Source organism: Ceratotherium simum, chromosome 6, assembly GCF_057802395.1.
Source record: "Ceratotherium simum simum isolate JZ-2026a chromosome 6, ASM5780239v1, whole genome shotgun sequence".
NCBI lineage: Eukaryota > Metazoa > Chordata > Mammalia > Perissodactyla > Rhinocerotidae > Ceratotherium > Ceratotherium simum.
In genome coordinates this window covers 16,429,392-16,455,768 of record NC_141905.1, presented here as the reverse complement: position 1 = coordinate 16,455,768, position 26,377 = coordinate 16,429,392, and the positions used below count along the sequence as shown (strand labels likewise).

General features: G+C 38.3%; 1 protein-coding gene across 6 annotated transcripts in view; it reads left to right on the top strand.

Annotated features, from left to right (window-relative positions):
* The first annotated feature begins 5,511 nt into the window (after positions 1 to 5,511).
* TBCE (tubulin folding cofactor E) overlaps positions 5,512 to 26,377 on the top strand; it is an 83,892-nt gene continuing 63,026 nt past the window's right edge. Inside the window, exons 1-3 of one of the 6 annotated variants that reach the window (XM_004432387.3) lie at positions 5,567 to 5,630; positions 14,423 to 14,483; positions 20,608 to 20,741. In XM_004432387.3, coding sequence (XP_004432444.1) covers positions 20,642 to 20,741 — 100 coding nt within the window. In that variant the 5' untranslated portion in view covers positions 5,567 to 5,630; positions 14,423 to 14,483; positions 20,608 to 20,641. Of the gene's footprint in view, positions 5,631 to 5,731; positions 5,918 to 10,117; positions 10,215 to 14,422; positions 14,484 to 20,607; positions 20,742 to 26,377 lie in introns of those variants that run through there. The other 5 variants (XM_087431924.1, XM_087431925.1, XM_087431926.1 and 2 more) reach the window with 5 other exon arrangements.

Sequence of the window (26,377 nt, the reverse complement as noted above, 5' to 3'; positions counted from 1 at the left end):
AGCAGATAGAAAGGACTAGGATGGTTGCATCTATACTAAATATGTACAGACTTTTTTTGCCTCATCATTATTCCGTAAATAATACAGTGTAACAACTATTTACATAGCATTTATGTTGTGTTAGGTATTATAAGTAATCTAGAGATGATTTAAAGTATACAGGAGGATGTGTGTAGATTGCAAATATTACACCATTTTATATAAGGAACTTGAGCATCCGTGGAGTTTTGGTATCTGAGGGTGTCCTGGAACCAATCTCCCTCGGATACCGAGGGATGACTGTACTATCATCGGAGAAATTTGAGAAGATATTGAATTAAATCTATGGCAGATTTTGTTGTCATTCAACAGTCACCCAACACTCATTCCTTACTTCTTGCTTTTGAAAAGAACCCTGATATTTTCCTCATGTTGCATGGCCATGTGTTTCAGGGGAGGCAGAATTCTCTCTTCCTCACAGGAGGTCAGTCTTTTTCTCTTAAGGCCTTAACTGATTGGATGAGGCCCACCCGCATTATGGAGGGCAATCTGCTTTACTCAAAGTCTACTGATTTAACTGTTAATCTCATCTAAAAGATACTTTCACAACGACATCTACACTAGTGTTTGACCAAATATCTGGGTACCGTGGCCTAGCCAAGTTGACATATAAAATTAACCTTCACAACTAGCATGCCAAGAGGAAAAGTTGCACATCAGAAGGTGCCAAAAGTTCATAAGAGGAAGGCTGGAAGGAACTTTGCATGATAAACATCTGCCTCTGTGAAGCTCCCAGTGGAAGGCTGACTCCTCCTTGCAATGGAGCTGGGAAGACAACAGATCTGGAAGAATATTGTAAAATGTTACAATGAAAGAATTACCTTTTGATTTCTTTTTCTTATATAAACCTTTTTCGAAATGTCTTTATGAACCATTATTCATAGCCTCAACTCCTGTGGTGTCCAGTTAGACACTATGAAATCAGAGAAATCTCCTGACATTGAGTGGGCTTAACTGATCTTGATCTTTTAAGTTACCCCACAACTCCAAAGGGCTTTTGTACTAAAATAGGTGTTATGGTCCCAATAACAAAAATCAAGAAAGTAGGTATAGTCACTGAGAGAGTATGTAGCACAAGAAAAGCAGTAGGAAAGGACAGATGTCAGGGAGGAAGCAATCAAAGGACTGAGGAACCCAGGAAGGAAGAAGAAACGAATTAATTGAAAAGAGAGAGGGTTCTTAATCTGGGATCCATGGGCTACTTTGGGGCCCACTATTGGGTTTCAAGGGATTAATTAACTCCTTGAAATTATATGCAAAATTTGCATGTATGTGGATAATTTTCATCACATTTCCAAAATGATTTGTAACTCCCTGTCCAAAAAAAAAAAAGAGAACAAAGAAGAAAAAAGAACCATAGGAATATCTGGTTTTGAGGAGTGAACCATGGAAGTATAATGCAGCAGAGACATCCAATGGGGTACTGACTGAAAAATGCTCATCGAATAGGGCAATTAGGTCTTTTCTTTGAGGAGTCATTTGTCTTTGATCCCTCAACTTCCTTTCCGCTTCAACTCACTCATATCTGGCTTCTGAGTCCATCACTCTACTCAAACTGCTCTTGTCAAGGACACTGATGTTTATCTTGCAAAATCTAGTGAGTAGTTCTCTCTTATCTTACTTGACTTCTCAGCAGCTGAGACCTCCACAGTCTTCCATTTTTGCTTCTACCTCTCTGGCTTAAGCCACAATTTTCTTTTGGCCCTAGATGAAATGACTATAATAGCTCATAACTGACCTCTCTGCTCACCCTCTTCCCTCTAAACCCTCCCTGCCTTCCCAGTCCTAGAAGGATCTTTAAAAACTCTAAGTCAGTATTTCCCACTTCAGGATCTTCCTATTTGCTATTCCCTAGGCCTGTAATGCCTTCCTCCAGTTTTTTTTTTTTTTTTTTTTTTTTACACGTTACGGGATCCTTCCTGTCTTGCAGCTAACAGTTCAAATGTCACCTTTAAAGTTGTCCTCCCTTTGCCTTCCTGTTTTTTTTGTGAGGAAGATCAGCCCTAGAGCTAACATCCATGCCAATCCTCCTCTTTTTGCTGAGGAAGACTGGCCCTGGGCTAACATCCGTGCCCGTCTTCCTCCACTTTATATGGGATGCTGCCACAGCATGGCCTGACAAGCGGTGCCTTGGTGTGCCCCTGGGATCCGAACCCGGGCCACCAGCAGCGAAGCACACGCATTTAACCGCTACGCCATGGGGCCAGCCTCTCCCCTTGCCTTACTATTTTAAGTTGGTTACGTCTTATTATAGCATTATCTATTTCCTTTATTGCACTTAACATAATCTGAAATTATCTTATGTATCATATGTCTCGTACCATGAAAACATAAATTTGTACAGGACTGGAACACTGCATCTCTTTTTCATGACTAGATCTCCAGTGCCTAAAAATACTGTTTAGTGCAGAGCTGGCACTCACTAAATATTTACTTAATGCACAAATGATGAGACTCAAAATGGATTACATTACAAGTATTTGGTATTTTAAGTTTGAGCTTTTTTTCTATAATGTTTTAAATATGATTTTTACAACAAAGGTTGATAATTAACCCTATCAACATATGCTGTGAGAAATCAAGGGATATGGAGCCTGAGAAACCACCTTGGTGATTTGAAGTCACTGGTGACATTTTTTTTTTTTTTTTTTTTTTTTGTGAGGAGATCAGCCCTGTGCTAACATCCGCCAATCCTCCTCTTTTTTTGCTGAGGAAGACGGCCCTGGGCTAACATCTGTGCCCATCTTCCTCCACTTTATATGGGACGCCGCCACAGCATGGCCTGCCAAGCAGTGCGTCGGTGCGCGCCCGGGATCAGAACCAGCGAACCCCAGGCCGCCGCAGCGGAGCACGTGCACTTAACCGCTTGCGCCACCGGGCCGGCCCCATTGGTGACATTTGAGAAGGTAATTTTGGAAGAACTGGAGGGAGGAGAGAAGCCAGAAGACCAGGCTGAAAAGGATTAAAGTGAGAGAGAGGTGAGGAATGAGGGAAGGATATATAGACCTCTTTTAGGGAAAAATTTAGCAGTGAAAGCACTTCAAGTAGATAACACAGTTATCTGTGGCTGCAGATAGTGCACAGTGTGGCTGTACACTGAGGCTGCAGTGTACAGGATCAATGTGAACAGAAAAGGACTGAAGGCAGAGCAGGATCATTCTTTCACTCTAGGCAAAACTGGGCAAGTATTGTCACAATTTAGTGGACAGAAGAAAGCATTTGACAAAGGAAAGGAAGATTCATGCTTTCTAGATCTGTTGTGGGGCTGGTCTGAGTTTGGTGGATGCCAGTAATTTTGAAAAACTATGGTCATTCACTGCTAAAAGATAATTTACAAACTTTCAAGTTAAAAAGTCCACAGCTCTCTACAAGGCAAATGAAACCAGGATCAAAATGAATAGGCAACCCACCAGCTGGGAAAAAATATTTGCAAACCATATATCTGACAAGGGATTAATCTCCATAATATATAAAAAACTCACGTAACTGAAGAACAAAAAAACAAAAAACCCAATCAAAAAATGGGCAGAGGAAATGAACAGACACTTCTCCAAAGAAGATGTACAGATGGCCAATAGGCATATGAAAAGATGCTCAACATCACTAATCATCAGGGAAATGCAAATCAAAACCACATTAAGATATCATTAAGATATAGAACGGCTATAATCACCAAGACAAAAAACAACAAATGCTGGAGAGGCTGTGGAGAAATGGGAACCCTAACTCACAGCCTCTATGGAAAAGAGTATGGAGAATCCTCAAAAAATTAAAAATAGAAATACCTTATAATCCAGCTATCCCACTATTGGGTATCTACCCAACGAACCTGAAATCAACAATCCACAGAGGCTTATGCATCCCTATGTTCATTGCAGCATTATTCACTATAGCCAAGACAAGGAAGCAACCCAAGTGTCCCTCAACTGATGATTGGATGAAGAAGATGAGGTATATATGTACGATGGAATACTACTCAGCCATAAAAAAAGACAAAATTGTCCCATTTGCAACAACATGGATGGACCTGGAGGGTATTATGTTAAGCAAAATAAGCCAGAAAGAGAAAGACAAACACTGCATGATTTCACTCATTTGTGGAAGATAAAACAACACGCAGACAGATAGAACTGTTTGGTAGTTACCAGGGGCAAGGGGCTCGGGGGGTAGCCACAAGGGGTGAAGGTGACTGACAAACAATAATGTACAACAAAAATTTCACAATAATAAAAAAAAAACTCCACAGCTCTTTTCAGGGCACAGATGAGTGTCAGTACATAATTTACCCTTATTCTGCTTCAGTTTTTGTCTAAGTTGGGGTTAAAATTGTCCTCCAACCTTTGTGAATGCAGGAGGCTTGGTCAAAATAAATAGTGATAAAGCCCATCTGAGACAAGCCTATAGTCTAACAAGTTACCTTTATTAACTTGCTGAAACAAGGGAGACCACACAACAGAGGAACTGGCGGAGTCTAAAAAAAAAGGGAAGACACAGGGATAGCATAGGATTTGGTGGAGTGTAGGTAAGAATTAAGCAGGCGCAGGCCTGGCCTATGAAGCGGACTCCAAGGTCTTGTATCCTTGAAAACTATCAAGTTAAAATACATGTGGACTGTTTTATCTGAAAACCCCTTATTTGAAGCTCTATACCTGGATTGGAAAAAGGCCAAAATGATCTACATGGCTCAGCTCTGCCAGGGAGGAGCAGGATGTTCCATTCTTACTTATAAGATTTCAAACAACAAAGCTTCTGAAAGTTTGTTTTAGGGAATGACGTTACCGGTCTATGTCCATTCAGTAATCAACAAAAGCAATTTTTGCAGATTCACAACGGGTATCTCTATGTATTGAAATTCTGCTCAACGTTAACATTCAGCATGAAGGCTACCTCCCTGAAGTGTTATTCACCTTCTCTTGGTTGGGTTCAAGTCCTCTTCTTTTCACCAACAATGACAATACTACTATAAGTATTGTAGGCTTTCATCATGTACTAGACCCCGTTGCTAAACGTTTATTTATGCGTCATCTCATCTGATCCTCACAACAAACCAGTGAGAGTTAGGCGTGAGAAAACTGACGATTACAAATTAACATGTTTATGGAATTTGCTTTTTTTATTATTGCGTTTACTTTCATTCTGCCTTATATTTTAGCTATTTTTTTTTTTTCCAGTTTTTGCGGCATCAACGCTGTATTCTTTTTCTCTGTGACCACCACATGCTTCCTACATAGCGGAGTCTCAATAAACATGGGACCGCATCTCATTCAGCACTTGTAACTCGCTTTCGTGATAACAAGTAACTGGAACATGCGCGTTCAGTGGGCTGTTCTGTCATCTCCGGTTTCGGGGGAATCGCTTGGGCAGCACATGGGCAGAGAGCTTGGCCGGCTTTGGGTGGGCTGACCAAACCTCCAGCCACCAAGACTCTTGCTGACATTTCAGTCTAAGCTCCAGCGGCCGTCGCTCACTCCCGCGGAGGCGGGACTTTCTATCTTCTTCAAGAAGCATTTCCGTCCAGAGCCGGAAGCTTGTCTGTGGAACGGAGCGTGCGAGGGGCCGCAGTTTAGATCACTCTGGGTAGTCGCGGGCAGGTGAGCTTTGGGGTGTCTGGGGAGCTGCGGGGGCCTAGCGTTCCGCGGCCGGTGCGTCGCCTTGCAGTGCACTCTGTCTTTTTTTCCTTTCCTAGAAACTTCCCAGCTTGCCAGAGCCGGGCGTTGGTTACTCCCTGCGGCTTTGACCAAACCCAGACGCGCCGGCTCCAAGGGAGGGCGGGCGGGCCAGATTGGCAGCGCCGCCCTGCCCTTTACAGAAGAGCCGTATCGATTTGTCACTTTGGAAGAGGTGAAACGGGTACAGGCGACCAACGACTTGGTGTCAGGTTAGAGACACTGGCCTGTCCTTCCAAATCGCTTAACGTTTGTGATGAAAGGGAAATAATGTTAAGTAGGTGGAGAGCGTTTAAAAATTTTACGTAGTGCTTACTACCAACTGGGGACTATTCTAGGTTGTGGGTGGATCCAGATGAGGGTGTGACATCCGTGTCCCCAGAGAAACAGCAGTTCCGTTGGGAAGACATGATTCACAAATGCCGAACTATTCGAGAAAGACGGAGGAGACAGAGATTAAGGGAGCAGACTTCTCTTTTGTGTGACATGAATATAGCCATGGCTGCTGCCATTTGATATTTGTCTCAATTTTCCCCATCTGTTTAGTTTTTAACCTTTCGGTATGCCTTCAGAAACAGCATATCGCTGGGGATTTTTTTTTTTTAATCCAAGTGGACCATCTCTTCGACTGATAGATTTGTTGTACTTGTGTTCGTTGTCACTACTGAGATATTTGTTCAGGCCAAAACCTTTGGAGTCATCCTTGACTCATCTCTTTCACACCACACATAGAATCTATCAGCAAATCTCATGGACTCCACCTTCAAAATCTATCCAGACTCCCAAGCCCCTCTCACCACCTTCGCTTTCCAAGTTAGAGTCATCTCTCACCTGGAATACTGCAGTAGCCACCCATCTAGTCTGCTTTTTCTTCTTTCAGTCTGTTTTCATCACAGCATCTAGAGTGATTCTCCTAAAAAAAAAAAAAGTCAGATTATCTTCCTCCTCTCAAAACATCCTCCAAGGACTACTCATTTCACTCAGACAAAATGCCAGAGTCTTTAGGGTGGTCCCCAGGGTCCTGTATGATCTGGTCCTGCTTTACCTCTGACCTTATCTCTTTTTTTTTTTTTTCTTTTATTTTCTGGGGGTCACATTGGTTTATAACGTGATCTCAACTCTTGCTCCTCTCCCCTTTGCTCTACAATATGGCCTCCTCAAGCACATCCTAGCCTCAGGATATTTGCACTTGTGGTTCCTTTACCTGAAATGCTCTCTCCCCATACATCCACGTGGTTTAATCCTTTACCTCTCTCCTATTATTTTGTATATTACTTTCTCAGTTAAGCCTTTCCTGACATATCCTTCCCTTCCATCTCCATTTGCACTCATTGTCCTTATTGTCATATCATGTGCTATGTGATTTATTCATCTATCTGGTTTATTGTGTTTCCCCCACTAGGATAGAAACTTCACAAGGGCAGACATTGTTCTGTGTTTTGTTTACTGCTGTGTCACTAGTGCCTAAAACAGTATCTGTCTTTTAGTAGGCTTTCCATAATATAATTGTTGAATGAATGGATTTGGACTGTTTCTACCATCTTATGCTGTGTAATTTCTGTGATTTTTTTTGTCTCCTTTCTTCCATTTTTTTGGATTGAGGTTTTGTTTTCTCTTTTCACTTTTTCCCTTCTGCTTGTTTGGAAGATATATTACTTTATATATACTCTATTTCTGTTCTTATAGTGGTTAACCTTTTAATTTTAATTTTTAATTTTACTGTGCATACTTAATTGAATCTAATTCAATCTTAATTGAATCTTAACCCTGCAGAACAATTTTTTTTTTTTTACCTTTAAGTCACTGATTTTAAACAGGCTTCCTGGATCATCTCAATACTTAATACTTTTTGTAAGATGTAAATATTCAACAATAAAATTAGTAGTTACTATTTTCTGGTGGTTTTGATTTTTTTTTCTTTTTGGTTTATTAAAGTCAATTTATCATACATTTTAATAGAATATTTATATTATACTTAGCACTTAAAAGCTTATTTTTTGAAAAGTATATGATACTTTCCCTTCCTTAGCATTTTGCTGGGAAATGTGCAAGAGAATCCATTAAAACACAACATGATAGACATATTATTAGGTGAAAAATGAATATTACCCAGAAAGTTGGTAGGTATTTGAAAGTGTGTAGAGAAAGGGCACAAACTTATTGGTTCATTAATTTATTTTCTTTTTTTTTTTAAAGATTTTATTTATTTATTTTTTTTCCCCCAAAGCCCCAGTAGATTGTTGTATGTCATAGCTGCACGTCCTTCCAGTTGCTGTATGTGGGACGCGGCCCCAGCATGGCCGGAGAAGTGGTGCGTCAGTGCACGCCCGGGATCTGAACCTGGGCCGCCAGCAGCGGAGCGCGCGCACTTAACCGCCAAGCCACGGGGCCGGCCCAATTTATTTTCTTTCAGATAGTTTTGTCATTGGGTTTGGCGTAGATTTAAGTCATTGGTTTTAGAGAGAGACATGCCTACACCCTCTTCAGAAATGCCTAAAGCTTTTTGGAAGAGCTACTTAAAATGATATGAGATAATTCAGGATGCAAAGGCAAAGAAACTACTGTGAGGATGTACAACTTGTGTCCACGTTGTACATGCTTTGACATTAGGCGTGGAGTGCATAAAAGGACGGCAGGACATGATGCTAAGTGAAATAAGCCAGTCACTAAAAGACAAATGCTGTATGATTCCACTTATATGAGATCCTAGTTAGTCAAGTTCATAGAAACAGAAGGTAGGGGTTGCGGGGAGAGGGCTATGGGGAGCTGCTTAATGGGTATAGAGTTTCAGTTTTGCAAGGTGAAGAAGTTTTGGTGATTGATTGCACAACAATGTGAATATATCTAATGTCAATGAACTGTATACTTAAAAATGGTTAAGATGATAAATTTTATTTTACATGTATTTTATCACAAAAAAATTTTTTTTAAATGACAGCAGATAATATTTGTTTAAATTTGGTCTAAATACTAGGAAATTGTTACATTTGGGGTGGTAATTTAAAAGCAAATGACATTTTTGCCCTTAAATGTTTAAAGGTATTCCCACATTCTGTGTCTAGTCTCCCAACATGAACCTCTAGTCAATGAAACCCTCTTACATTTCCCTGCCTGGAAAGTTTGTTCTCTTACTCTCTGCTGCCCATTCAAAACAGCTTAACCAGGGCGTGGTTTCCACATGGTGCCTTCCCTCACGCTTAAACCACATGGTTCTCCTCCATCACTGAATTTGATCCTTGCAGTCCTAATTTTAGGTCTTAATTTTTCCTGTTAATTATCTCTCCCAATTAGACTAGGTTTCTTCTAAAAGCATGTCTTCTACTTCCTTATGTTCTTCGTGACAGAAAGGTTAACGAGTGTAAGGACTCACAGCTTGTTAGTGCCTGAGCCAGGATTACTACCTAGAGCTCCTAAATCTCATTTAAGTTTGTTTCCCACTGATGTTGAGGTTTCTATTTGATAGGTGTCCATGTGAATGATATACTTCAGACCTCATACCAGTATGTTGGTACAAGTTTGGACAAACGTCAGGGAAAGATTTAGGAAAATACATTTAGAAAGATAATAGAATCCATGTTGAAAAATCTTTTTCCTATTATTAATTCACAAAGTGCCATTGTTTTTACCTGCTCTGTTGTGCATCAGACATCTTTTTGTACCTCTTGGTGGTTAAAGAAGGTAGGAAATGGAATCAGAAGACTCCAACTGATGTTGGAATCCATACCTACTGTGAGCAGAAAGCATATTGTGATTAAACTTCCCCAGGTCAGCAACTGTTATTCTGACCTTGTAATATATTGCTTTGGATTTATGGAATATTTTCCCTTTATCTAAATACAAAAACTATGATCTTAATGATCTTAATCTTAATGATTAAGATCATAATCATTAAGATCCTTATGATCTTAATGGCTGACATTTATTGACTGTTTACTACATGTTGAGCTCTTCCACACCTAATAACTCATTTAATTCTCACAACAGCCCTATGAAGTAGGTCCTAATATTTACATTTTACAGATGAGGAAACTGAGACACAGGTTAAATGACCCGGTGTCCCATAGCTAGCATATAGTGGGAGAGATGGAATTAGTATCCAGCAGACTGGCTGCATATAATGTCCATATAACATTAAATAGGAACAAATATGACCTAAATTTTTATGTATTTTTCAAGATTCTTTCAGTTGCCGGAGAAAGAAACCCAGCTCAAACTGATGTAAACAAAACAAGGAATTAGGGGTTCATTGAACCGGGCTAATGAAAGGCTTTAGGCATAGCTGGATCAACTCTCCTTTCCTGTTTGGCCTTATTTTCAGACAAGTGTTTTCCCAAAGAATGACGAAGATGCCCTTCAGCTATTCCAGTTTTAAGTGGTCCTTTTTTTTAAGGTCTTGGGAATGCAAGAGATGGATCCTCTCTTCAAGGGCCCATGTCGTTTCCTAAGATTGGCTCTGCTTGGGTTAGGATCTTCACACTTGGACCAATTGCTTTATGCAAGGAAACAGAGGTGAGGAGTCATTAGATTGGCCGTCCTGGCCATGTGTCCACTCCTGTGGTGGGTGAGTGACAGCCGACCGGGCAGAGAGAATGCACGTCTCTAAAGGGAAAGATGCTGGGCTAAAAACAGAAAATACATGAGAACCATTTCAGTAGTATAGATGGAGCTCCTGCTGTTTGTTCAGTTGTCTTTCCCAGGTTAAGATTCTTCCACTCTTAAAAAATAACACAGTTATTTTTAGAAGAATTAAAGAAATTGTTGGGGCTGGCCCAGTGGTGTAGTAGTTAAGTTTGGCGCACTCTGCTTCAGCAGCCTGGGTTGGCAGGTTTGGATCCCGGGCGCGGCCGTACACCACCCATCAAGCCATGCTCTGGTGGCAACCCACATATGAAATAGGAGAATTGGCACAGATGTTAGCTCAGGGCCAGTCTCCTTCAAGCAAAGAGAAGATTGGCAATGGATGTTAGCTCACTGCCAATCTTCCTCAACAAAAACAACAACAAAGAGGTAAAGAAATGGTTAAAATTTTGAATCAATATTGTGCAATTTAGATGAGGAAAATGAAAGCAGTTTGTAAAGTGCTATATAATTTAGTTTCAATAATTTGCTTTGTTGATGCTGGAGACACCACCAAATTCCTCTCATGTCCTCCAGTTTTCTTAATTGATTGTTCATCAAAGGTAAAGATCCCTTTAGCAGTCTGATAAAGCCTGTGAACTCCTTAGAATGTTTTTAAATACAGAAAATATATAGGACTTCAAATGAAATCAGTTATGTGAAACAAAGTTATCAAAATACTTTTAAAAAATTGTGATATAATAATATGTATATTAAGATATTAAATGACAAAATGTAGTGGCAGGTCTAATAAATATTGTAATTTTGAAATAGTGATGAATGTACAGTATAGTTTGAGATATCTGTAATAGTTGTAATGTGATGAAATATTTGTGATCACAGGTACTGCTAATCCAACTAATTTTTTTGCCTGTGTTCATAATTTAGGAAAATGCTAAATTTCAGTTAGAAGTTAGTGAAAATTTTCAGTTAGAAGATACCTTGAGAGTTCATGGACCTCAGGTAAAGAACACCTTGCTTAGGCTCTGTACAGGTAATCAGCCTAGTGCTCCAACTTCTTGATGAGAATGAAGTCCCACTCTGCTCTTGTTAATTGCCCCTGATCCCCAGGCTCATGACTTGTACTGTTTCTTTGACCAGGCTTCCTAGATGCAGACTTTGGGTTTCTGAGAAATATCCACTTGGACTGTGCATTATTGTGCTCTCCCCACTTTTTGGGAGAGCCATCAATGTTTTCTTAAATCCATTAATGCCAAATATCACCTCCCTCCAGTCTGAATTTCTGGTGGTCTTGACTTAACCACTGACATATATTCCCTCCCATCTTTTATTCCTTTTTTTTTTTTTTTCTAAAGGGGAAGACATTTATTTATTTTTATTTTATTTTTTTCCCCCAAAGCCCCAGTAGATAGTTGTATGTCATAGCTGCACATCCTTCTAGTTGCTGTATGTGGGACGCGGCCTCAGCATGGCCGGAGAAGCAGTGCGTTGGTGCGCGCCCGGGATCCGAACCCGGGCCACCAGTAGCGGAGCGCGCGCACTTAACGGCTAAGCCACGGGGCCGGCCCCCATCTTTTATTCCTAATAAGCATATATAATAACTCTGATCCTGGCCCATCTCCTTCTTTCTTGTCTTCCCAGATAATGATCAGCTCCATTCTAAAGTATTCTGTCTCTCATAGGAATTGGGAAAAGTAATTTCCAGTAGGAATCAAGAAAACATAACTGAGAAGAATGGATACTAAAATTTTATAAAGAGGGGGAAGAATTGCTCGTGAAACTATTGAAATTGGATGCTGTTGAGAAGAAAGAGTGTGATATGTAACCAAAGTACTGAAATAGCCAGAAGATTTTAGAAAGAGATTTTGTGGCAAAAGCATGGTACCTGAACTTGTGGTCTCAAGCTTCCATTCTAGGAAGATGTATGCAGTACCATGAATATCACTGAAATTTGCACGGCTAGGCTTATTATTGGAATGGAAATATATGTCTTTGTTCAAAACAATCCAATACAAGATTTGAGAGATGAAGTGTGTATATCAGGAAGATATATATACTTGTTTGGAGCCAAGAGCAGTGGCATTTGGGTGATAAACACAAGTGACAACAAAAGGAATAAGAAGTAGAAGAGATCTATAGGTTATGCTATAGATCATTTGGTAAGAAGGAGAACAATGTTGTTGCTCCCCTAATACAGAGTATAAAAGTGGCATTAACATAAGAGTTGTGATCTTAAATTCTGCTGGAGGCCCATTCTTTTCTCGGGAAAAGACTTGAGATATATATATATTTTGGAAAAGACTTGAGATATATATATATATATATATTTGGACCATGGAAGTTCCTTGGAAGAAACAAAATGAGAGGAAAGATTCCTTTGGTTTGAATTCTCAAGAAGGAGGAAGAAACAGGGGAAGTGGAAGAACCTGAAATATTGTGGGAAAAGAAACTCTGTTATTTTTGAGAGTTTTCCCAAATGAATAAAATGTTGAATATAATCAAACTGCTTCCTTGGGCATTAGGAAAGTTTATTTTGAAAAATGGAGAAGAAATACCTTACTCTTAATGATTCAGTGTCCCAATTAAAGCTGAAACAAATCAAAGTTCTGTAAAACCTGAAATATTGGGAATTAAATTTCAAATTACTTTTTTAATTGTGGTAAAATACAGATAACATAAAATTTACCATCTTAACCATTTTTAAATGTACAGTTCAGTAGTGTTAAGCACATTCACATTGTTGTGCAACCATCACCACTGTTTGTCTCCAGAACTCTCTTCATTTTGCAAAATTGAAACTCTGTAGCCATTAAACAACTCCCTACTTCCCCCTTCCTGTGGGCCCTGACAACCACCATTCTACTGTCTCTATGAATTTGACTAATCTGGATACCTCGGTACCTGACTACTCTTGGTACCTGGCTTATTTCACTTAGCTTAATGTCCTGTAGATTCGTCCATGTTGTAGCATGTCAGAATTTCCTTCCTTTTTAAGGTTGGATAATATTCTGTTGTATGTATATATTACATTTTGTTTATCCATTCATCCGTCAATAGACATTTAGGTTACTTCCACCGTTTGACTGTTTGTGACTAATACCACTATGAACGTAGGTGTACAAATATCTGCTTGCATCCTTCCTTTCAATTTTTTTCAAGTTATTTTATTTGAGGAATTATGTAGTTATCTCAGTGTTAAGACCATGTAGGAAACAGGATATATTATTGAATGAAAATATAAGGGATAGAACCACATATATAATATGCTATCATTTGTGTAAAGAAAGAAAAAGAATATGTTTGCTTGTATAAGCATAAAATATGTATGGAAGTATATATGATACTAATAAAGCTATTGCCAGAGAATGACTAGCAGGAGTGGAAGGAGAACTTGCAGTGTATTCCTTTTCATACTTTTGAGTTTCATCTACTCAAAGAATTAAGTGAGAAGGATATGCATAGAAAAATACAAAGGGGATTACTAAAATGGAAAAGGAGGCAGTCTCTAACCAATGACTTTTAGATGCTTGAACAGACCTCTTAAGAAAAATATCAGTGAGGTTGAGCCTCAAAATTAACTTGTGAAAAATGTGAAGACAAGAAAAGAAGCTTTTAGGGGCCAGCCTGATGGTAGTGGTTAAGTTCATGTTCTCTGCTTTGGTGGCCCAGGGTTCGCAGGTTCGGATCCTGGGTGCAGACCTATGCACCACTCATCAAGCCATGCTGTGGCGGCATCCCACATACAAAATAGAGGAAGATGGGCACGAATGTTAGCCCAGGGCTAATCTTCCTCAGCAAAAAGAGGAAGATTGGCAATACATGTTAGCTCAGGGCCAGTCTTCCTCACAAGAAAAAAAAAAAAAGGAAGCTTTTGGGATTGATTTAGACTAAAAAGTACTATAAGAAAGTCTACTCCTTAGGTATAGTAATATATTTCTTCTAACTTTAAATCCTGAACATTTTTAAACATAGAAAAATGGAAAGAAAAATATAATTAACACTCATATATTTATTGCCTTTATTTAATGTTAATATTTTGCCTTTGCTTCATCTTTTAAAATTATTTTTAATGTAGTATAAGAGATGACAGGAAAATGGCAGATTGATTCAATTTTCTATCTTTTGTCATTTTTATGCAGAATGATTCCAGACTTGTCCAAAAAAAAAATCTCGTTAAAAGCATGTTGAAGATAAAAAGAGGTAGGATAATATTTGATCATTTTGAATTCGTCTCCATTCTAAGAGAAATTACATCTAGTAATTTATGAAAGAACTGGCAAATATGATTGCAGAATTTCCTGTCCATAATCTTTGAGGAGTAATGAACAAGGGGAGTTATAATTTCTAGGAAAGATGTTCTGTGAACATTTAGAAAAGTAGTAATCCTAAGGAGCTAGGAAGAGTTTAGTGAGTCTTGCTAAATTTACCTCATTTTTTTTGTTTGGATTGTGATTCCCTGGCAAGCCAGGGAAATTTGTAGAGAAGAGCGCAATATTTCCTCCCTCTTTTCATCATCAGCCTCCTCTTTTTCCTCCTTCTCATTATTAATAGGCAATATAAAAACTACTCATTTTAAAAATATTCATTCAACTCAGAAGTTTATAAGTTAAAAAGGGACAGTGTCGGGGCCAGCCCAGTAGCGTAGTAGTTAAGTTTGTGTGCTCTGCTTCGATGGCCCAAGGTTTGCAGGTTCAGAGCCCAGGCACAGAGCTATACACCGCTTATCAAGCCATGCTGTGGCAAGCATCGCACATATAAAGTAGAGGAAGATGGGCACAGATGTTAGCCCAGGGCTAATCTTCCTCAGCAAAAAGAGGAGGATTGGCAACAGATGTTAGCTCAGGGCTAATCTTCCCTCACCAAAAAAAAAAAAGTGACAGTGTCCCTTCTCTTCCCCCATTCCTGCTCTGTCTGGTTGACAGAGTATATTCCCTGACTGACAGTGTATTTTGATTTCAGTGAAGCATTTCACAAAGTTCATGATCTTCTTGAATGTGAGCTGGATAATAGGAGGACTTGTAACTAAAAAGTTTGACCCACAGTCTGTATGGGTTCTGTCTTTGGTCAGGGTCTTATATTCTTTTTTGCCTTCATTCTTACAAAAATTGCACAAGACAAAGCTGGGAGAGAGAGTTAATATGGTGGATTATTGAATGTTTAATATGTATAAAAGTAAGTCCTACATTTATACATAATATTATAATGTAATAAGTCCTACTTCAAAAATTAGTTGTACAAGTACAAGATAGAGAAGACCTGATTTGAAAGCTTTTGATAGGAATTCATAAGACTTTGTAGAAACAAATAAACAAGTAGATTTTCTCTTGGTGTCAGTGTCAATAATTAACTTTTTTTATGATGGACAATTTGTCCATGGCTTTCTAGAATTTTAAATTATATTTATTTACTTTGAATAACTGTCTCATTTTTCCCAAGGAAATACTTCAAAAGACAGTAATAACTGAAAAATGAAAAATGTTTTTAGGTGTTTTCTTTGGGATGGTAAACAAGGAAAACACATACCAATAGAGAAATGATTGAGTAAATTGTGGTATCTACATGTTGATATCAAAGTGATTAATATGATGATTCTGTGGCTGTATAGAAAAATGTTTACAGAATGTTAATAAAAGAAGTAGAATAGAAATTACATATCTATTTCAATTGTAATAAAATTCTAGGGCCGGCCTGGTGGCGTAACGGTTAAGTTCGAGAGTTTCGCTTTGGCGGCCCAGGGTTCGCCAGTTCGGATTCTGGGTGTGGACCTACTCACGGCTCATCAGGCCATGCTGAAGCAGCGTCCCACATAGAAGAACTATAAGGACCCACAATATACAACTATGTACTGGGGAGGAAAAAAAAAAAATTCTTTTTACACCTTAATGAAAATAGAATTGGTGTTTAAAACTAGTGAAAACTATTTTTTAGGGTAATGTAATTATAGTGAAATTTAAACATTTTAATTTTATGATTAGAAGGTGATAGTAACACAAAAATGGCTGTGGAGTTTATTTCATTGCAATCTTAATAGTAAGCAACAGTCTTTCCCATGAAAAGGGGGAAAAGCGACTATAATCTTAGGCTACATTATTAGCTGAATGGTGTCCAGACCATTGAACCCACACATAGGTCACACCACATGTGGAATATGGTTTTCAGTTTTAGGTATTATATATATATATTTTTTAAAGATTTTATTTATTTATTTATTTTTCCCCCCAAAGCCCCAATAGATAGTTGTGTGTCATAGCTGCACATCCTTCTAGTTGCATGTATGTGGGACGCAGCCTCAGCATGGCCGGAGAGGCAGTGCATTGGTGCGCGCCCGGGATCCGAACCCCGGCCTCCAGCAGCACAGCGCACGCGCTCAACCACTAAGCTGCGGGGCGGGCCCCGGTATTATATTTTAAGAAAAGAATCAGTGAATGAATTATGAGGGAGAACTTGGAATTCACATGAGGATGATTTAAGGAGCTGGGTATGTTTACCCTGGTAAAGAGTGTTGGGAGGTGGGGCCAGGAAGAGGAGAAAGGAGATATAATAACATAATGGTGGCCTTCAAATATTTAGATGTCAGCTGGGAAGAAGAATAGTTTGATTCTCTATAGCTGCAGAGGTCAGTACTAAAATCAGTGGATGAAAATGATAGGGAGGTATATTTCATCTCTTTTTTAAAGAACTATTCTTTAAAATTTTGCAGTGACTCTAACAAATAGAGTCACTGCAAAATTAAGTGGGCTATTTCTATTAATTAGTGAGCATGTGTATTTAAGTAAAAGGCATTCATCTTAACCAAGGCTTGGTTGGCCCCCCCTGATGAAACTAACCAAGAAACAGTGACATGTCACTCACGTTTAGGTGATTAGGAGAAGGCCCACTGCAGGAAACTAGAGAAAATCTAACCAGGGGAGCAGCTGACTTCAGGACAGTTTGACTAGACACTAAAATGGGGGGCTGGGGTGAGCCTGGGTTGAGGGTGATGAAAGTGATGGTGTTGGAACAGGCAGTGGAGGTCCAGGGTGGGCCACTAACTTGGCATGAAGTCTAACAACAGGAAACGACTCATTAGGTGACTGGCCAGAGGGAGAGGGTAAAGGCTTTGTAACCAAGGCATAGGTCACTAAGACAAGAATCCAATTTCTGTATTCTCACAGAAGATCACAGCATCAAAAAACATTTTCAGAAGGGTTGAGAGACTGGGCAGGATCATCAAAAATAATGACTTAGGGCTGGCCCGGTGGCTTAGCGGTTAAGTGTGCGTGCTCCGTTGCTCGCGGCCCGGGTTCAGATCCCAGGCGCGCACTGACGCACCGCTTCTCCGGCCATGCTGAGGCCGCGTCCCACATACAGCAACTAGAAGGATGTGCAACTGTGACATAGAACTATCTACTGGGGCTTTGGGGGAAAAAAATAAATAAATAAAAAATTAAGAAAAATAATAATAATGACTTAATGTGGAGCCAATTAATTAACTGACTTTAGACACCTTATACCTAACGATCTCAGGTCCTGTGGGCACAGCATACTGGTGAGAAGGAAAAGAATTGCTGCTAGAGATCAGATAGGATTGAGCACGTGAAGGAATGTTATAATTCATGAATTGCTTATACTTGTTAAAGGAATAATGAGAATGACTTCCTAGTGTCTTCATTCCTCATTTCTGCTATTGTGCCACTTGTTTTCCCTACTCACCAGTTGACCACTGCCCCGTTCTTCTCACCAAGCCATTCTCACTGTTGGCCTGATCTACAAGGTGGTACCCTTGGGCTGAGCTGGTTGTGAGTTTCTGGATTTGGATAACTCCCATGCACTCCAGTTCATGAAACCAAGATTCGGCCCACTGCTTTAACTTCTTTAGGAAGTTAACTCTAACTCTTAGGAATGGGGTTCTACGTGGATCTTACTAGGTTCTCTCCTCGGGAACTAGAACTGTGCATCTGAACACAAGCTTGTGAGTAGGGCCCTACCAACTGACCAGACCTCTTAGCTGCTGCCTGTATCTGTGTCTGGGCTGATCAACACATGGCTTCCCCTTGCCTGCCTCTACCAGCTGATTGATTTTACCATCAAATCATCTGAACTCTGATTTTTCCCACCAAGTTTAGGTTCTGGGATGATTTCTCTTTTGCTTTTCTCTTTTGCAACCCTACTGTGTAGGTTTAGATCTGGATCTTGGCTCCTTCCTGACTGCCCTGTCCTCACATATTTAAATAGTCAAAATTCAGCCCCATTTTGAAACAGGGTTCTTGTCACAAGAATTGGGAAAAAATTTTTAATGAGAAACTAGAGAACTTGATTGAAAGAACCCAATACTGAAATTTGATAAGAGATAAAAATGTTCAGATTATTCTGTTTTATGGGAACAGCAGGTCAAATGTGACACAGACAACACCAGTAATAGAAGAAATGTCTACTGTTTCTTTAAAAAGGATAACATAAAGGTAGAGAAGTAATAATACTAAAGACCTCAGCCATCTACCTGTTAGTGGAGTTTGTGAGTAATCAAGAATGTGACTTTAACCCCAGAAGGTGTGATTAGCAATATATGTTTTTCTTATTTTGTACACATATTGTATGGTAATATTATTAAAGTAGAACTTTGTTCAATAGTCCTGTAACTTGTGGTGGTTTCAAAATCCTTGCATTGTTACATTTAGGCAAAGATGACGGTATAGCTGTAAACCATATTGTGCTAGCAGAAGGAACACAAAGTTTTTAAGCGCTGGTCTCACAGAAGCTCTCTGCAGCCTCTGATACTGTTGCTCTGTTATTCCTACTGCCTTTGGATTCCAAGACTCCAGGAATCTGGTTTTCTTTTATCCTGTCTGGCTTTTCCTCCTCTGACTTCTTAGGAGTTTCCTCCCTCTCCCTTTTAAATATTATATTTCCCCAGAGTTGTGTCATTGATCTCTTTTCTTTCCACCTAATACACTTTCAATCTTATCTCCTTTCATGGTGTCAGTTATAAATTGTGCTGATGATTCCCGGATACACATTTCAAATGCAAAATGCCTTTTGAACTAGAGATCCATGTCCATCATGACCTCAGACTCACTGTCTTCTCTCCCAAATGTAAACTTCCTCTTATATTTTGGGGTCTGGCACCACCATCTACCTGAGAAAAGATATTGAGAGTCTTCCTGTCTTCTGTTTTATCATTTCTATCCAATTAATCACCAAACCCTGTTGATTCTAGCTCTTAACTCTCTTTACAATCTATACTCTTCTCTCAGGTCTAACTGCCACTGGGCTGTAAGCTTCTGAGGTAGGACTCACACATGTGTGGTTTACTATGATGTAAGGTCCAGCTCAGTAGATAGCATGTAGTCAGGGCTTAGTGTGTGTTGAATGAACGGATGGAGACCAGTGCCTTGGCTCAGGCTCTCATTGTTTTCACCTGAATTACAGCAAGATTTCTCTGGCCACTTGGCTTCTTACTTCATTTCAATGTATTGTCTATACTGCCACTGGCATGATATATCTAGAATACAACTTTTTAAAATCTGTAAATATTTTAATGTGTATTTGTAAAAGATAAAGGCTTTTTTCCTCTTCCGAAAGCCCCAGTACATGGTTGTGTATCCTACTTGTAAGCCGTTCTAGTTCTATATGTGCTGCCTCCCCAGCATGGCAACTGACAGACGGGTGCTATGGCTCCGCAACCGAGAAAGGAACGCAGGCCGCCAAAGCCGTGAGAGCGCTGAACTTTAACCCCTGGGCCATCAGGGCTGGCTCAGATAAAAGGCTTTTGAAAAGATCGTAAGCATTATAATGTTATCACAGCTAAAAATTTAACAATTATTCTTTCTTTTTTTTTCAAAGTAATTGATTTCTTATTAGCCTTATTGGAAACAGTTATTCTTAAATATCAAATATCTAGTCAGTGTTCAGATTTTCAATTTTCTCATAATTTCTTTATTTTTAAAATTATTTACAGTTTTTTAAAATTAGCATCCAAATAAAGTCCATACATTGCATTTAGTTGGCATATCTCTTAAGTTTCTTTTAAGCTCTCTGTACTTTCTCTATTCTCCTTTCTTCTCACCCCTTGCAGTAAGTGACAAAATAGACAAGTCATGTGATGTGAGCTAACTGGAGTTAAACAAGATTTAAAAATAGATTTTATTATCACAATATAGTTAGACAATAAGTAAAATCAAATTATTAGAGTATGGTACATAAACCTATGAGGTTCTTCTCTTCACCAAAATATGAAAACTAAATTGATCAGAAGCATTGACCTCATAAATATCTATATGAAGTTAAAAAAATTTTTTTAAAGAATTTTATTAAGTGCTTATCAATGTTGTAATTTTCTTCCTAGATCTGCTCATATTTTGTATTCTGGCCATATTATAATGAATGTCACATTGACGTCAGATGTCATTGGTCGAAGAGTTGAAGTTAACGGAGAACATGCAACAGTGTGTTATTTTGGTATTGTCCCTCCAGTGGCAGGTAATTTATGATTTTGTGTGTGTATGTATGTATTTATTTATTTTGTAATTGTTTCCGTGTAGGCTTCTTAGTAGTGCTTTATAACCAATTTTGAGGAAATTAACAACCAATTTATAGATGCCTCGTATTCACAGTTATTTTATTTGAGTGACAATATCCTCTGGTATCTATGGTTTTATTTAATTATACACTTATCTAATTATTTAGTGTTGCTATTTTATATTAATTCAACCTTAAAATATCTTCTGAGTAAACTTTAAACAATAATAAAAAATCTTAATTCTCATAATCCTAAACGCAAAAACTAAGTAATTTTTTGAAATTTCTTTCGTCATTAATCTATTAATTTGTATTTAATATAGTTTAAATTGATATACATACAATTTTGTGTTAGCTTTGTTCACTTTTTATTTGGTATATATTTGTCTGTGTTTCTACAGCATTATTTTACTTGTATTTCTTTTTTTATTCAGATATAATTGACATATGTTAGTTTCAACATAATGATTTGATATTTGTATATATTGAGAAATGGTCACAATAAGTCTGGTTAACATCCATCACCACACACAGTTACAAATTTTCTTTTCTTGTGATGAGAACTTTTAAGATCTGTTCTCTTAGCTATTTTCAAATATACAACACAGTATTATTAACTATCTTACCATGCTATACATTGCATCCCCAGGACTTATTTATTTTATAAGTGGAAGTTTGTACCTTTTGACTCCCTTCACCCATTTTGCCCACCCCCGACCATCTGCCTCTGGAAACCACCAATCTGTTCTCTGTGTCTATAAATTCTTTATTTTTTATAGATTCCATATATAAGTGAGATCATATGGTATTTGTCCCTCTCTGTCTGACTTATTTCACTTAGCATAATGCCCTCATGGTCCACCCATGTTGTTATAAATGGCAAGATTTCCTTCCTTTTTATGGCTGAATAATATTACATTACACCACATTTTCTTTATCGATTCATTCATCTGTGGACACTTAGGTTGCTTCCATATTCTTGGCTATTGTAAATAATGCTGCAGTGAACATGGAGGTGCAGCTATCTTTTCAAGTTAGTGTTTTTGTTTCCTTGAGGTAAATACCCAGAAGTGGAATTCTGGATTCTATGGTAGTTCTATTTTTAATTTTATTTTTAATTGATGTCAATAGTTTATAACATTGTGAAATTTTGGTTGTACATTTTTGTTTGTCAATCACCGTATACATGTCTCCCTTCACCCTTTGTGCCCACCCCCCACCCCCTTTGCCCCTGGTAAACACAATACAGTTCTCTCTGACCCTCTGTTGGTTTATACTCCACATATGAGTGAAATCATGTGGTGTTTGTCTTTCCCTTTCTGGCTTATTTTGCTTAACATAATACCCTCCAGGTGCATCCATGTTGTTGCAAATGGGACAATTTTGTCTTTTTTTTATGGCTGAGTAGTATTCCATCGTACATATATACCACATTTTCTTGATCCACTCATCAGTCGAGGGATACTTGGGTTGCTTCTACTTCTTGGCTATAGTGAATAATGCTGCAGTGAACATAGGGGTGCATAAGCCTCTTTGGATTGTTCATTTCAGGTTTGTTGGATAGATTCCCAGTAGTAGGGTAGCCAGATTATAGGGTATTTCTATTTTTAATTTTTTGAGGAATCTCCATACCGTTTTCCATAGAGGCTGCACCAGTTTGCATTCCCACCTGCTGTGTAAGGGGGTTCCTGTTTCTCCACATCCTCTCCAGCATTTGCTGTTTTTTGTCTTGGTGATTGTAGCCATTCTAATGGGTGGGAGGTGATATCTTAGTGTTGTTTTGATTTGCATTTCCCTGATGATTAGTGATGTTGAACATCTTTTCATGTGCCTATTGGCCATCTGTATATCTTCTTTGGAGAAGTGTCTGTTCATTTCCTCTGCTCATTTTTTGATCAGGTTGTTTGTTTTTTTGTTGTTCAGTTGTGTGAGTTCTTTATATGTTATGGAGATTAACCCCTTGTCAGATATATGTTTTGCAAATATTTTTTCCCAGCTGGTGAGTTGTCTATTCATTTTGATCCTGGTTTCGTTTGTCTTGTACAAGCTCTTTAAGCTTTAATCCGATGAAGTCCCACTTGTTTATTTTTTCTTTAGTTTCCCTAGTCTGACTAGGCATGGCATCTGAAAAGATTCCTTTATGACCAATGTCAAATAGTGTGTTGCCTATATTTTCTTCTATGAGTTTCATAGTTTCAGGTCTCACCTTCAGGTCTTTGATCCATTTTGAGTTAATTTTTGTGAATGGCGATAGCAGATGGTCCACTTTCATTCTTTTGCATGTGGCTGTCCAGTTTTTCCAACACCACTTATTGAAGAGACTTTACTTTCTCCATTGTATGTCCTTTGTTGAAAATTAGCTGTCCGTATGTGTGTGGTTTTATTTCTGGGCTTTCAATTCTGTTCCATTGATCTGTGTGTCTGGTTTTGTACCAGTACCATGCCGTTTTGATTACTCTTGCCTTGTAGTATGTTTTGAAGTCAGGGATTGTGATACCTCCAGCTTTGTTCTTTTTTCTTAGGATTGCTTTAGCTATTCGGGGTCTTTTGTTGCCCCATATGAATTTTAGTATTCTTTTTTCTATTTCCATGAAGAATGTCATTGGGATTCTGATTGGGATTGTGTTGAATCTGTAGATTGCTTTAGGTAATATACACATTTTAACTATGTTTATTGTTCCAATCCATGCGCATAGGATATCTTTCCATTTCTTTATGTCATTATCGATTTCTTTCAATAATGTCTTGTAGTTTTCATTGTGTAGGTCTTTCACTTCCTTGGTAAGATTTATTCCTAGATATTTTGTTTGTTTTGATGCACTTGTAAATGGTATTATCATTTTGAGCTCTCTTTCTGTTAGTTTGTTATTAGCATGCAAAAATGCAACTGATTTTTGTAGGTTGATTTTGTACCCTGTGACTTTGCTGTAGTTGTTGATTATTTCTAATAGTTTTCCAGTGGATTCTTTAGGGTTTTCTATATATAAAATCATGTCATCTGCAAATAGTGAGAGTTTCACTCCTTCATTGCCTATTCGGATTCCTTTTATTCCTTTTTCTTGCCTAATTGCTCTGGCCAAAACCTCCAGAGTTATGTTGAATAAGAGTGGTGAGAGTGGGCAGCCTTGTCTCGTTCCTGTTCTGAGAGGAATGGCTCTCAGACTTTCTCCGTTGAGTATGATGTTGGCTGTGGGTTTGTCATAAATAGCCTTTGTTATGTTAAGGAACTTTCCTTCTATACCCATTTTGTTGAGAGTTTTTATTATAAATTGATGTTGGATCTTGTCAAATGCCTTCTCTGCATCTATTGAGATGACCATGTGGTTTTTATTGCTCGTTTTGTTGATATGGTGTATCACATTGATTGATTTGCGGATGTTGAACCATCCGTGTGTCCCTGGTATAAATCCCACTTGATCATGGTGTATGATCTTTTTAATGTATTGCTGTATTCGGTTTGCCAGTATTTTGTTGAGGGTTTTTGCATCTGTTTTCATCAGCGATATTGGCCTGTAATTTTCCTTTTTTGTGTTGTCTTTGTCTGGCTTTGGTATCAGGGTGATGTTGGCCTCGTAGAATGATTTAGGAAGTGTTCCATCTTCCTCTATTTTTTGGAATAGTTTGAGAAGGATGGGTGTTAGATCTTCTTTGAATGTTTGGTAAAATTCACCAGAGAAGCCATCTGGTCCTGGACTTTTGTTTTTTGGGAAGTTTTTGATTATTATTTCAATCTCTTTACTTGTGATTGGTCTATTCAGAGTCTCTATTTCTTCTTGGTTCTGTTTTGGGAGGTTGTATGAGTCTAAGAATTTATCCATTTCTTCTAGATTGTCCAAGTTGTTGGCATATAGTTTCTCATAGTATTCTTTTATAATCCTTTATATTTCTGTGGTATCCATTGTAATTTCTCCTCTTTCTTTTCTAATTTTATTTATTTTAGCCTTTTCTCTTTTTTTCTTAGTAACTCTGGCTAAGTGTTTGTCAATTTTGTTTATCTTCTCAAAGAACCAACTCTTTGTCTCATTAATCCTTTCTACTGTTTTTTTGGTCTCCATTTATGTCTGCTCTAATTTTTATTATTTCTCTCCTTCTGCTGACTTTGGGCTTTGTTTGTTCTTCTTTTTCTAGTTCTGTTAAGTATAATTTAAGGTTGCTTATTTGGGCTTTTTCTTGTTTGTTGAGGTGGGCCTGTATTGCTATGAATTTCACTCTCAGGACTGCTTTTGCTGCATCCCTTATGAGTTGGTATGGCATATTTTCATTTTCGTTTGTTTCCAGATATTTTTTGATTTCTCCTTTAATTTCATCAGTGACACATTGGTTGTTCAGTAGCATGTTGTTTAATCTCCACATCTTTGTCACTTTCCCAGTTTTTTTCTTGTGGTTGATTTCCAGTTTCATAGCATTATGGTCTGAAAAAATGCTTGTTATGATTTCAATCTTCTTGAATTTATTTAGGCTTGCCTTGTTTTCCAACATATCATCTATCCTTGAGAATGTTCCACGCGTGCTTGAGAAGAATGTGTAGTCAGCTGTTTTTGGATGGAGTGCTCTGTATATGTCTACTAGGTCCATCTCATCCAGTTTTTCATTTAAGTCCATTATTTCCTTATTGATATTTTGTCTGGATGATCTATCCGTTGATATAAGTGGGGTATTAAGAGCCTCTACTATTATCGTGTTGTTGTTAATATCTCCTTTTAGGTTTGTTAATAGTTGCTTTATGTACTTTGGTGCTTCTGTGTTGGGTGCATATATATTTAAAAGTGATATGTCTTCTTGGTGGAGTGTCCCTTTTATCATTATATATTGCCCCTGTTTGTCTCTCGTTACCTGTTTTATCTCGAAGTCAGCTTTGACTGATATGAGTATGGCAACACCTGCTTTCTTTTGTTTGCCATTAGCTTTGAGTATTGACTTGCATCCTTTCACTCTGAGCCTGTGTTTGTCTTTAGAGCTAAGATGTCTGTCCTGGAGGCAGTGTATTGTTGGGTCTTGTTTTTTAATCCATCCCACCGCTCTGTGTCTTTTGATTGGAGGGTTCAGTCCATTTACATTTAGGGTAATTATTGATATATGGGGGTTTGTTGTTGTTATTTTATCGCTCTTTTTCTGGTTCTTTTGCATTTCTTATGTTTCTCGTCCTGTGTGTTTTGGACTACCAGTTCAGTTTGGTAGTTCTGTATGGGGGTTCTCTTAGTTTTCTCTTTCTTTATCAGGTGGATTCTGTTCTGATTATTTGGTTAGTGGTTACCATGAGGTTTGTATAGAAAAGTCTCGTGGATGTGATAGTCCATTTTTTGATGGCCTCTTATTCCCTTAGACTAAGTCCATTTGATCCCTTTCCTCTTCCCCTTCTAAGTTATTGTTGTCACATCTTATTCCTTCTTGTGTTGTGAGTTCGTGTTTAACATGATGAGGTTATATTTATGCTTGGCGCTTACCTTCCCTTGATCTGTGGTTTTATAATTAAGTGTTGGCTAATCTATTTTGATAGAGGACTGCAATTTTTCTGGGTTTGTCCACGTATTTTCCTCCTTTTTCAAAACTTTGAATCTCCTTTCTCTTTTTTTCTCAGGGATGAGGACCTTCTTGAA